The 13,942-nt window shown below is 40.4% G+C and overlaps 1 protein-coding gene across 1 annotated transcript; it reads left to right on the top strand.

Annotated features, from left to right (window-relative positions):
- LOC145398922 (apoptosis regulatory protein Siva) lies at positions 1-11,672 on the top strand. Its single transcript, XM_080271654.1, has 4 exons — positions 1-118; positions 6,841-7,013; positions 8,835-9,001; positions 11,630-11,672. The coding sequence occupies exons 1-4, from the start codon at positions 1-3 to the stop codon at positions 11,670-11,672; spliced, it is 501 nt and encodes a 166-aa protein (XP_080127780.1).
- Positions 11,673-13,942: the final 2,270 nt, after the last annotated feature.

Genomic DNA, 13,942 nt, shown 5'->3' with positions numbered 1-13,942 from the left:
ATGCCAAAGAGGCCGTGCCCATTCGATGAGACATATAGCCCACAAACAAAGATTCATGTGGGAGCCAAGCAAGTTGAAAATGGGGTTATGAAAAAGGACAAGATGAAAGCTGTTTATGGTGAGTTTGAGTACCACAGTTTTTTTTGCAAAGAATCTGTCGTTAACTCTGACTAGGACGTAAGCACTAAGCACTTGGTAAACCTTAAGTTATTTTAACTATGATTTTATAAGGTGTTAGCTGTAGAAAGTGCATTTTAATAAACCTGTATTATTCACAAGAGGTGGAGAAAATGCCACGATTTCTATTTTTTTTTGTCTGACGCAAAAATTAAGTCATTTCAAGCAGAAATAAATTTAAGCCCTCAAAATCACATAAGAAAAATTTCGAAGTTTCAGTGTTAAAAAACAACCTTGAACTAATGCAGTCTAACCTGTGGCAGCCTTGCCCTCCATATAAACTTGTTTGGCAGCCTTGACAGGGTTGACTGCACTTACTGGAGCACTAGGCAGCCATGGCAGATAGTTTGAATTCAAGCCTAGCCTAAGCCTTTGACTATGGGGTTGGGAATAAATCAAGTATTGTGAGTGGTCAGTAGAAATTGAAAGATGCTACTGTAACTGAAAGATTATAAAGAATCATTTAAGTCCATAATTGATTGGTTATTTTGGGAGTGTACTAAAGTTAAATCTCACCTGTGCAAACACTTTCTTGTGTGATACATCTGTCACCCATCAATAATAAGAAATTTGCATTCTTGAAAACAAATGCGTGGAGGGTAGACATGCTTGAGTTCAGCTTCAGCATTACCGGTATATCAATCTTTTTCCCTCTTTTGTGATTTAGTAATTGCATCCTGGGATATTGTTCTTGTGAATGAACCAGGAATGCTGCTAGCAGTGGAAATAATCTGTGTAAATTGATATATATATATACAGGGGCGCACCCAGGAATTTTCTAAGGGGGGGGCCTGTAGTGAGGTGAGGTCAGGTAATCCGATAATTAGCGGGAGGTCAATGCAGGTTTAGAGTCAGGGAGCTGCTGGCCCATGTGTCACTCTTTGTTTGTACTTGCCAATTTTTCATGTTTTGCTGTTATTGAAATAAATATATATAAATTCTTAAAGGACCCAGAGAGCTAAGGGGGGGTCCCGAGTCTGGGGTCCCCTCCCTGGGTGCGCCCCTGTATATATATTTCTCAGGAAGGAAAATTGAACAACGGGGTGAATGGTAAACAACAAAACATAGCGGCCAGTGGAAGAGGTAAACAAAGTGCGACGATCTACTAATGCGGCATCTGCAAAGGAAATGTGAGCAGTAAGGATGTGGCTTTAATGTGCAGCCTATGTGAAATGTGTCTCCATATCACCTGTGAAGATGTTGAGAAGGATGTTTGCAAGTGTCTAGTGAGTAATGAGGCTGAATCTCTTCACCGGTGCTGTAACTAATGCAATGTGGCGACGGGAAAAATGGTGTCTCATGTGTTAACCCTCGCGAAAAGACTAGATGAAAGGGAGGCTAGGATGAACACACTAGAGAAGGATTCAGAGAACAAATATGCTGCAGTAATAAGAAAATTATCTGAAGTGAAGAGTAAAGTGTCTGTTGAAATAGCAGAGGTGAAAGAAAAGGTTTGTACTGATATAATCCAGATGTAGAGTCCTACAGGGATGTACTCCAAAAGGAAGTGCGACAAATCCAACAACAGAATGGTCAGAATAGATAGGTCATAGAGGGAGACATTGTAAAGAAATCAGCAATCCAAGTGCAGGCTGTGAAGCCTATGCCCAGAGTCGAGCACATTAAAAAAAAAAAATAATAATAATAATTGGCAGGAAAAAGAATTTAGTGATCTATGGAGTGCCTGAACAGGTCAATAAGAATGCTAATCTCAGCCTTTGATCTGAAAAAATGAATCAGGATAAAATTATTGTCCAAGAAGTGCACACTATAACTGGAGTGGAAATATATATTAGCATTCTTATTGACCCCTATAGCCGCTGTTGTAGACAGCTATCGTTCTTTTCCTTGATCTGTCAACAGTGGTGTTCCTCAAGGCTCTGTCCTATCACCAACTCTCTTCCTTTTATTCATCAATGAGCTTCTAAGCTGTACATCTAACCCTGTCCACTTGTACGCTGATGATTCCACCCTTCACCTTTCCATTCGGTTCCTGCAACGTCCATCTCAGCAGATACTTCAACAAACAAGGGATGAGGCTATGGCATACCTAATGTCTGACTTGGCTCGTATCTCTGACTGGGGTAAAAATAATCTTGTTTTTAATGCATCAAAAACTCAGTTTTACACCTATCAACCTGACAGTCTTCCACAGGAGTACCCACCAATGTTTAATAATATCCAGCGCAATCCTGCATCATCCTTGAATATGCCTGGGGTTTCATTCACTCGGGACCTATCTTGGAAAGATTATATTTCATCTCTTGTATTATCTGCTTCCAGGAGATTCGGTGTACTTAGCCGACTCCATACCTTCTTTACCCCTGCACAGTTGTTGACTTTATACATGGATTTTATTTGCCCCTATGTAGAGTACAACTCTCATGTGTGGGGAGGCTCCCCACATACAGCTTTTCTCAATAATGTGGAGTCAAAAGCTTTTTGTCTCATCAGCTCTCCTTCTCCTACTGACTCCCTTCAACTCTGTCTCTTTGTCGCACTGTTGCATCTTTATCACTTTTCTATTGCTACTTCAATGGCCACTGCTCCTCAGAACTGTCTGTTTGCATCCCTCCACCTTTACGACGGGTGCATTGCACCCGTCTAGCAACAAACTCTCATCCCCTTTCTCTCCAACTCTCTAATGCAAGAGTTAACTGTTATTCCTAGCCCTTCATTTATGCAACAGGTCAACTCTGGAACTGTCTCCCTCTGTTTGTATTTCCTACTTCCTATGATCTCCAGTCTTTCAATCGCAGTGTGTCCAGGCATCTCGAAATGAACGGATCTTGAATTTGGCTGTCTTTTGTATTGTTTTTGTTTTTTTCTTGGAAGGAACGGTTTGCTGGCTCCTGGCCTTTGGTTCCTTCTTTCTTGGGAAAAAAAAAAAAAAAATGATGATATAGTGGACATGAATGGGAGTCCAGTAATGGGGCCAGGTGCTCCATGACTAACGGAAGGCCAATATTGGTAACCCTTAGAGAAGGAATAATGGATAAATTAATAAGAAATGCCTACAAATAAAAGGATTCAAAAAGCAAAAAGTGTGAAATATTGAGGTGGGTTATCCTCTCTCACGACATGAACAGGATGGAAAGACAAAAGGATGAGGAGCTCAGGGAGGAAGCAAGAAGGAAGAATAAAAGTCAAAGGGAAATTGAGTTGGGAAACTTGTATGTGGTGAGAGGTGACCTGTGGGACAGATATCTGGTGAGACTGAGGAGAGACAAAGAAGAGGCTGCACTGGGGACCAGCGCTGGCAGCAAGATGAGGATCACTGCAGAGGGAGACATGAAGACCATAGAAGAGAACAGGATGGGGAGTGTAGTAGGGGAAAGAATGAGGACCACAGCCGAGGATGAAACGAAGAACTCTGTAACACAGGCAAAGGAGGACCTCCCAGTATGGATGGACAACCTGGCCCAGTGGAATCTACACCAGATGTAAAATTGTGTGAATAAGTTTAGTGATATGTTTAGTAATGTGGATGTGTTCACCCAAGATAAACTTAGAGAACTGAAAACTGGACGGCTGGAAATAGAAATGCTAAGCCCTACATTATTGCCCTGCAAGAAATTAGACCAAAAAATTGTAGAGATGAGAGAATGTTAGTCTAGTACAGCATTGATGGATATGTAATGATTGAGAAGAATGGTGTTAATGCAGAGGAAGACAGGGGTTTGCTTGTGTATGTGAGAAAAGATACTGGGTATATCTTTCAGCGAGGTAAGCGTGGAACATTAATATTGTGAGCACTTGTGTATTGAGGTGACGGACATGAATGAGACAATATTAATAGTTTCAATATACAGAAGCCCAAATGGTGATGTGGCAGAGAATGATAAACTGTATAAATTGATGCAGGACATAAACAATAAGCAGGCAAGACACAAGATTACACAGGGGGATTTTAATATGCCAAATATTAACTGGGAAAATTACACTACAACAGCGGAAAGAAATGGTATGGAGTATAAATTCATTGAGACAGTGGGGGACTGCTTCCTGACACAGCATATCACAAGACATAGAGGGGAGACAAGAGGAATTGTTATAGACCTGTTATTTAGCAGTGAAGAAGAAATTGTTGAGGACACAAAAGTAGAAAATCTCATAGGACAAAGTGATCGTGCTTGCATATCATTCACCTTCGATATTGAAATTGAGGAAAGGACCTGTAAAAAGTACATACAGTAAGACCTCACTATAATAGAATAATTGGGGACCAAACCATTCCAAAAAATGCGAAATTCTGATAAAAGCGACATCTGGACTTCCCCTTGCTAACTTGGACTTTTTCCGATATATCAGACATTAGTCTGGATTGCATGAACGGTTTTTAAACTGTTTCGACTACCACTGTGGTACTGTACTGTGTTATAACTTAACAACATTAATCAAATTGTATAATGTATATAATAATACTGTACTGTACACTGATAAACATATCTTTTATTTACGTTATTGTGGTGAACATAGCAGAAGTGGTCAGGCAGTCGGGACTGCTTCTGGCTTCAGACTTTTTCCGATACAGTATACAGTATAGGAATTTAGTTCGGTAGCTCCTCAAGCCCGGTAAAAGCTAATTCCAGTCTGTTGAAATCCGTTGTAGCGAGGTTTTTCTGTATATATGTGTGAGAGAGTAGACTACGAATAGCTGAGATATTAACTAAAAATTGACTTGAAAGAATATTTGGGTGAAGGAGATGTTGAGGAAGTGTGGAAAAAATTTAGAACTAGAGGAAATGATAAACGAATGAGTACCAGTTTAAGAATTCAAGGACAAATCAACATTGAAGAAAAGAACTAATGAGGAATTACCACTGAACCAGAAGCTGTGGTCAACAATAAAGAGAAAGAAGCGCTTTTGGGTACATCTAAAACAATTGAGAACATATAGAGATGCCAACAACAAGGAATTTCTCCTATGCTCCTCATGGGGCAATGTTGGATTGGATGATGGATAGATGGATGGATAGGGAATATAGATGAAGTAATCAGGTGAAAAATGAAACAAGGAAAGAGATAAAAAACAAGGAACGCATTGTTGCACGTAACGTGAAAGAGAATCCAAAGATACAGTATTTTGGAAATACGGGTACTGTATGTCCAACAAAAATTAATGAGAAGAGCAGCTCATAACAGATCTCTGTATGAATGATGACAACACAGCCATGACAAAACAGATAAAGAGAAGGCAGATGTACTAGCAAAATATTTCAGCGAAGTTGGTGGTAGGTGGTGGCGACCATCATCCACTCACTTGATGTAGTAGTGCCTACTACTTCCTTAGCCTTTATCATTCTTTTTCTGTGCCTGCCCTCCTCTTCCTATTTTTCCCATCTTTCCTGTCACTTCTTATTACTCCTCTTTCCTTTTCAGATGGCTTTACATTGAGTGACAAGCCTCATGGTTTCCTGTAAGCCAGGAAACCATTTACAATGCTGGGTGGTAACCATATAACCAAACCATATGTGCTCCCTAAGTGTCAGCAAGTGGGTTGGTGGAGGGTTAATACCCCTCCCTGTAAAACAAATAACTGAAAGTCAAGTGGCCACCCCTTATGAGATTATGGCATCTGGCAGTAGATAGATTTACTGAGGAACCAGCTGGGGAGGTACGGTACCCAGTCTTCCAGTAAAACAAGTACTGTACCTGCATTGTCCTTGTTGAGTTTCACTCACAGAAATTTAAAAAAAGTCATCAAAGCAGTGAAATGGAATAAGTCACCAGGACCAGATGGACTGCTTCCAAGGATCATCAAGGATGGAGGAGAACAGTTTGCAGAACCTCTCACAGTATTATTAGAACAATCCTTCAGTAATGGACACCTCCCAGTGGACTGGAAAATAATGAACATATGGTACCGGTAACTGCTATTTCGAGCAAGGCTTTGACCCTGTGAACTACAAACCAGTAAGCCCCACAAGTGTAGTGTGCAAACTGATGGAGTCAGTAGTTAGGGAAGGAATTATGGAGCACATGAAATCAAACCTACTAGTTAGCAAGAAACATTTTGGAATATTTGCCAGGGCATTCAACAGTTCTTCAGCTTATAAAGGTGATGGATAAATGGACTCAGATAGTAGAGGAGGAGGATTCAGTGGATGTGATACACTGTGACTTTATGAAGGCCTTTGATAGAATGCCACATAAAAGGTTGCTAGAAAAAATTAAAAGTTATAACATTGGAGAGAAGTGTCTGAAGTGGATAGAGGCCATTCGAGGCCTCAGAAAGCTATGTGTAATTGTGAATGGCCTGAAGTCTGAGTGGCGAGATGTGAAAAGCAGAGTTCCTTAGGGGTCAGTGTTGGGACCACTGCTCAAAAACATACCTTGTACCAACTGTTCTCCATTTTTTTTGCCAGTGAGCAACAAAAATCTGTGTAGTATTCCATTCCTAGGCATAAGAACTGCGACCCTCCAAAGATGTTAATGAAAGTATGAGTTGAATGTTTACTGTGCATACAATTGTTTTAGTGGAGTGGAAGAAGGCTGTGATGGTGCTTATGTACAAAATCAGTCAGAAGAATTAACATTCTGTGTGATACAACTTTTTTGTTTTTAATTATATTGTGCACTATTGATAATCGAAGTAAGATTAGCAGACACAGGATACCTTTATCCGAGTTTACACTATAGTATTGCAACTTACTTTTCCAGACCGAACCTTGAACCTGTTGTTTACTGGTGCCAAGAATGTAATGAACAATAATGCTGTGGATGTGATGGATACTAGTGCCCCTTGCCCAGCTGTCACGTCCAGCACCACCAGCCTCCACCAGCTGATCTTGACATCATGTGGAACTCTAGCTAAACCAAGTAGTGGTACTAAGGTAGATTCATGTTATTTCTTTATAGTTTACCGTAGATTTTATTTATAGGGACAGGTTTAGTTTTTAAATTCCATATTCCCTTTCTATATTGAGCTGCCTTTTCAGTTCTTTTGTGAATATTCAGTTGTTGTGGTACTTTAGTTCCAGTACATGGTTCCAATCTTCCTGAGATATACAAAGTTGTGTAATGTACTTTAATGGGATTCAAAGAGAACTGTATGAGGGTATGTTAGTATGGTACCCACATTATCTTTATAGGTTTGAGATAATAGAATGCCATCAGGTTTTGCAAGCTACGACAGGGATAAAGATTATTTTAATTTGTGGTGATGCACCTGTTGATACTGAGCACACTGTGTTGTAGTAACTGTGTTGCTAGCAGTGCCATTTAGCATACTGTATTTTTATTACGGTACGTCTGATATACTGCAGCACTAGCCGTGTGTCTTTGTGTGTGTGTGTGTTTTGGACGGCCGAAACTACACATTCAAATCGCACCAAAATTGGCATAAAAATCGCAAAAAATTCACTGATGTGAAAAAACTTGATCCCATCACGATTGAAAAACTTTTACTATATTTAATGAGTGATCACATTTTGACCAAAAAACGCTGCTCCCAGTGTCCGGCATAGGATCTCCATAGAATTTTTTGCTCAAAGCTACAACTAAAATATACTATAGCAGTTATAGCTGTGTGTGTATTTCGGACTTGCATTCGGACAACTTAGGTTCCATCCCCAAAGCTGCAAATAACACGATCAATTGGTTAGCTGCAAAAAATCCAAGTGACAACTTTAGACTAGAACGGCACATAATCGTGACTTGGATTACAAGAAATGATTGCAACGTGCACGTGAAGCGTAAGGAAATGAGTGAGAAGCATGAGGAAATGAGTGCGAAGCACGAGAAAGTGAGTGCGCAGCGCGAGAGCCTTGTGCAGGAGCAAGTGTGAGGGGCCCGAAGGGCCCATGGGCACTTGTTATTGTTCTAGGTAGGGCCCTGAAAGGAGGGGTGTGGGTGATAAAGCACCTGGGCCATACTGGAAAGACTTTGTGTGTGGGGGGGGGGGTGCTGTGTCAGTATGGTGAAAGGGTCAGGGGCCTGTGGTATTCAACAGTACCAGGGCCTTAAAATGTTTCCTCCAGGCCTTGGTTCATGTACAAGTACTATAACTTAGGGCTATAAAAGATTTTGGTTCATTGTATTTTACCAGAACAAGGTAGTTTTAACATGGAACCATGTTATGACATTGGACAAATTACAGAATAACACAACCGGCTACAGACAGACAACAGTGCTTTCAAGAATATACCTTTCTTTGACCTTTATGCATTATAAACAGTGCTTAATATGCTCAAATTCACATAAAAAAAGAAGTCATATATCATTATAGTCATATATGTTTGTGTATGTAAATTAAAGATCCAAATGATAATAAATTATCAGAGAGGCCCGCAAAGAACAGAGTAATAGAAAACAGGAGTACAGGCCCGCAAAGAACAGAGTAATAGAAAACAGGAGTACAGAATTAGGAGTTCAGAAGAAAAGGGAACACATACTAGTGATATGTTTGTAACAAACTCAGAGTTCTTTGATTTATTCAACTAGAAAAAAAATAATCGGACATTAACCAAAATAATACACTGTGCTAGTGCTGTCCCATCTTTAAGAGGGTTCATGGTGACAGTAGTATCACTTAGGCTCCTGTGACATACTCAGCAAATAAAATCCTGTAACTTTTGCCAGAATACACTACTAGAATTGTCTCGACTATGAGAGGTTAATAATCTTACATTATTTATTAATTTATTTTACCACAGACATTGCCAGACCAGTCCCAAGCTGTAAGTGCCTGTGTGGGATGCCAGTGTGTAGTGCCGTCTAGCCGCCCCTCCTGCAGCTACTGTGAGTGCAAGCTGTGCGACACTTGCCTCCGATCATGTCACTTCTGTGGAGGCTTCTTTTGCCCAAGGTGTTCTCTTGTGGTGTGAGTGTTTATACTGTTTCCTTACCATAGTTAGTGCATTACTTTCCGAAGAATTAATGGACTGTTGATGTTGCCTTGACACATTAGTTTGTTATTTTGTAGCAGTAATGAGATGGGAGTGGTAGTGCAGGGAAGAGACCAGAAATAAAATTGAGATTTCAAAATTTTCCTCTCTAATGAATTTTTTAGCTTTCATCATCATCATCATCATCATCCAAACCTCCTTGCCCACCCTAGTGTGGGGTGAGGTTCTAGGGTGGGGTGTTAGCATTTCATATCATTGGCTTTCCGTACATGGAATATCTTTTGAATGGGGAGCACAAACATCTTCCATCACCCATCTATAAAGGTTACTGAGGTCTGTTCTGAAAATAGAGAGAGAGTAGGGGGGGTGGGGTGATGGAGGTTTGTCAGATCATGTTATTGTGGTATGCAAGATCAAGCTGAGAGGAGTGAGGTGGACCAAGAGAGAGAAAAGCTGTCAGGGAGAGAGACTGAAAGTTGAGAAGCTGAAGATCTTAGAAATGACAGATGAATACAGGGCCAAAGTAGGAGGGGAGTTAGGATCAGTGAATTGGAATGAAATGGATCTGGACAGCTTGTGGAATGTATATAGCAATTGTGTAGTTAGGAATGCTAAAGCAGTGCATGGTGTAGCAGGAGTAATAACAAAGAAGAAAGGTACGGCATGGTGGTATGAAGAGATTAAGAGAGCAGTGGAGGAAAGGAGGAAAAAGTGGCTTCAGTAGATAGAGGACAGGGGTTCAGTTGAAATAAGAAAATATATTGAGATCAAGAATCATGTAAAGAGACTAGTGAAGAGGAAAAAAGAGGAGGTAAATGATGATCTAGGAAGGAAAATGAATGCAAATTACCGGTACTCTGAAAATAGGAAGTTATTCTACAAAGGTTTGGAAATGTAGAAGTGACAGTGGAAAGAAATGTGGTGTGAAGGATGTAAGTGGTTGATTATTAACCCATGGGAATGAAGTAAGGACCAGATAGAATGAATATTTTGAAAGTCTGATGAATGGGAATGGAGAGAGCAAAGCGACTGTTAACATGATTGGGATTAGGGATGTATAGAGAAGGAGTGCAGTGCCAGGAAACTTGACACTCACAGAGGTGATGAACACTGTGAAATGACTGAAAATGGGAAAGCAACTGGGGTTGATGTGGTGTGTGCAGAGATGATTTAAGTGTAGTGGAGAGAGTGGATGAAGTGCTTGTTGGAGATATGTAAGAAGGCATGGATGAGTGAAACTGCCAGTAGAGTGGAAAAAGGCTGTGATTGTACCCCTGTACAGAAATAAAGGTGAATGAAGTGAGTGCAAGAATTACCGTGGCATAAGGCTATTGAGTATTGTAGGGAAGGTGTATGGGAGAATTATTATAAAGTAAAATGTACCTGTTAAGTTTTAATTGCATTAACCTCCTAATTATCCATGTCATAATTCAGACAAAACCATATTGGATAATGTGTTTTTTTGGATGATGTCATACTACCCCCACCCTCCAAATACCCTATATTGTACTGTATAACTATCCTTAGAAAAACAACCCCAGTTTTTCTGATAAAATTTCTATCTGTTTATCTATATCCAGATGCCATAATCCTGTAATGGGTGGCCAGCTGACTTTGTGTTCCTTGTTTTACTCGGAGGGGCACTAGCCCTCCACCAACCCACTTGTTAACATGTAGGGAACACGTATGGGTTGGTTATATGGTTACCACCCAGCATTGTAAATGGTTCCTGGCTTACAGGAAACCATTAGGCTTGTCACTCAGTGTAAAGCTACCAGAAAAGGAAAGAAGAGTAATAAAAATTGACAGGAAAGATGGGAGAAATAGAGAAAGAAGAGGACAGACATAGAAAAAGAATGATTAAGGTTAAAGAAGAAGTAGGCAGCACTACATCAAGTGAATGGAATGGTTGCCACCGCCTACCACCAACTGATAAAAATTACAATAATTCATGCTGAGACAGTAAAGATGTAGTAATGTAGTAAATCAAAGACATACAGTACATTACACTATTTTACAGTAAAATGTACACCTACTGTACCGTACTCTGTAGTCACCATACTTTATTACTGTAAATTTTCTTGATTTTTCCCATGTGGTTAATGGCTTAGAAGTGACACTATTGCGTGTTACCACATGAATTGCCTGATTATTTCCAGCTTCATATCAAGAAATAGGATGCTCTCCATGCACTTGTAGGAGGGAGAACCATGCACACACATATGAGGACAAAGGCAAGCAACATAAGCTTCTGAAAAAGCTCTGGCATGGCAACAAAGGGCACAAACTCCATGACAAACTTAGCACACACTCACATCTGATGGCTTACTGTGTGTGAGGCAGAGCAGGCAGCCCAGACTTTGCTTTGGTGGGCATCAGTGATGGAGTGGCAGGTGGTTTGAAAAATTTGGTTTCTCTGCACACTGCTGATTAATGGTGTAAAAAAGTGGATATAGCTTTGATGATTTAGCCAAATTTTTTGCTTTTTCGGATAATGATGTTTGTCGGATAATGCGGCATTGGATAATCAGGGGATCACTGTACATGTTACAGTATTTATATATGGTGACAGAAACTTTCACTTATTTATTTATTTTTTCCAGATACTTCCAAGAGGAGAAGGTGGTATGCTTGAGTTGCTGTTAGCAGAGGTAAAGAAAATAATAGTTTTTATTATTTCAGTGCTGTAAAAGCATTAGTCATATGTATAGAACTGTAAAAATGTGTATTAACAACATGGTACATACTCATTAAGTTCAGTTTGTTTGCAGATTATTTTCATTTATTTATAACTGACAACTTATTTTTGAAGATTTACTGTAATTTCCACTGGAATTAATCAAAAGTTAACAGCTAACTCAAAGTCAAACAGCCACTCCTTAGGGGATTGTGGCGTCTGGCTATACAGTAGATAGATAGTACTGTATATATATTTCCCGTATATTTAGAAATATATCGGAGAAAGTAGTACGGTACAGTGAAGCATGGACCTTGTTGAAGGGACACAAGTCAAGAGTGAGAGCAGTGGAAATTAGTTATTTGAGAGGAGCATGTGGAGTCATATGGAGAGACAGAGTGACCAATGAGGAAGTGAAGGAGCGTTGTGGTGTGGATGTAATAGAAAGCATTAGGAGAAACACACTGAGGTGGTTTGGCCATGTGGAGGGGATGGAGAGCGAGAGACTGACGAGGAGAGTGTATGTGAGTGAGGTGGAGGGGGGGGAGAGGGAGGGGGAGGCCAAGAATGAGATGGAGGGATGGAGTGGAGAGGTATATGAGAGGGGGGGTGGGCTAGGAGCAGGGCAGTGAAATGGCAGGGGACAGAGTGACATGGGGGCAATTTGTTTGTGGCAACCCCTTACGGGATTAAGGTGTCTGGCAATAGATAGTATAGTACCTACAGGTGTATATTCCCTGCATGTCATAAAACTCACTTAAAAGGGGCAGGAATGGGGATCTAGAATACTTTCTCTCTCTCTCTCGCGCACACACACACACACACACACACACACACACACACACACACACACACACACACACACACATTCTCTCTCTCTCTCTCTCTCTCTCTCTCTCTCTTTTCCATCTGTGTTCAGCCATGAGGAAAAGTTCAGCAACACTTCCAGGCCTGCTCTGGCAATGGAAAGCATCATGTTTTTATGTGCTAGTTACATGAAACTCAACAAATGAGTATGGCAAGGAAGGATACCCTCAGACATTCATAGAAGAGTTTGTTTTGTTTCGTTTTTAAGGGCTCCAACATGCTTGCATGCGTCGGCCTTGGTCACCTAATGGCGGCTCTCCATGTTGCACAATCCATTGCAGCCTCCCTGCTCAGAATGAGAATAATAATGGCAAAGTACACTGCTGGCAGGGGATTGTTGACAAACTTTGCTCTGGGCTGTACATTCAACAAAAGTAGTATTGTGTCACCTATTCCTTTCTGATGCATGGATGAAACATTGTGGCGATTCTCTTGGTACAGTACTGTATTTCATAATACTCAGTGATACTTTTAAAAACATGGTGTAGGATGTTGCATAATCTGAGGTACCAGTTCAGTTAATCCATGCATCAGGAATTTGCTTGTTTTCAAATCCGTTCAACATCAGGGGCACCATAACTTTGTTGGGTGTACAAGACTTGTGTTGGAATGTGGCAACCCCACTGCATAATTTGTAAGTAGTGTCAAGTCTCTCATGTCACAGGAGGGGAAGAGAGTTTCCTTGGAATTGTCCTTCTCCCTACCCTAGTGAGATCAGAGAGCTGTGTATTGGACCTTGTCACCCTATGCATATGTCAGAAAGTAGGTTAGTATATAATGATAATGTTAAATATACAGTTGCCCCCCAAGTTTCAGTGGAATTGACCTTCTCCCTACCCTAGTGAGATCAGAGAGCTGTGTATTGGACCTTGTCACCCTATGCATATGTCAGAAAGTAGATTAGTATATAATGATAATGTTAAATATACAGTTGCTCCTCAAGTTTCAGATTTAATTGATTCCAAAAGTTGGTTTATAACTCAAAAACTTCACAAGTCATACATTAAAATACCCAAAGCAAGTACTGCTTTTACAAGTAATTTGTGAACATAGGTACTGTACTGTACAAACTGGAATGCCATTTTTGTACCAGTTGTTTCATATAAATTTAATCAGTAATACCATTAAGTCTTAACCCGTTCCGTGCCAGAGCCTTTGTCGGCTTTCATGCCTAGATTGCCGAGGGTCCGGGCGGCAAAGTTTCCTAGAATACCCGGCCCTTTTTTTTTTTTTCCCATAAATAGACCTGAAAAGTTAGAATAAGCCTAGTGATAGTAAAAGTGCTCACCTCACCTGTTTTCCGCCCCAAAACAGGTGTTTTGGTCCAGCACGCCCAGATTTGCGTCAGATGGCTACTTTCAGATACCACCAA

Source organism: Coenobita brevimanus, chromosome 47, assembly GCF_032717465.1.
Source record: "Coenobita brevimanus isolate Jiangsu-jjx chromosome 47, ASM3271746v2, whole genome shotgun sequence".
Classification (NCBI taxonomy): domain Eukaryota; kingdom Metazoa; phylum Arthropoda; class Malacostraca; order Decapoda; family Coenobitidae; genus Coenobita; species Coenobita brevimanus.
This window is presented reverse-complemented; position numbering and strand designations above follow the sequence as displayed.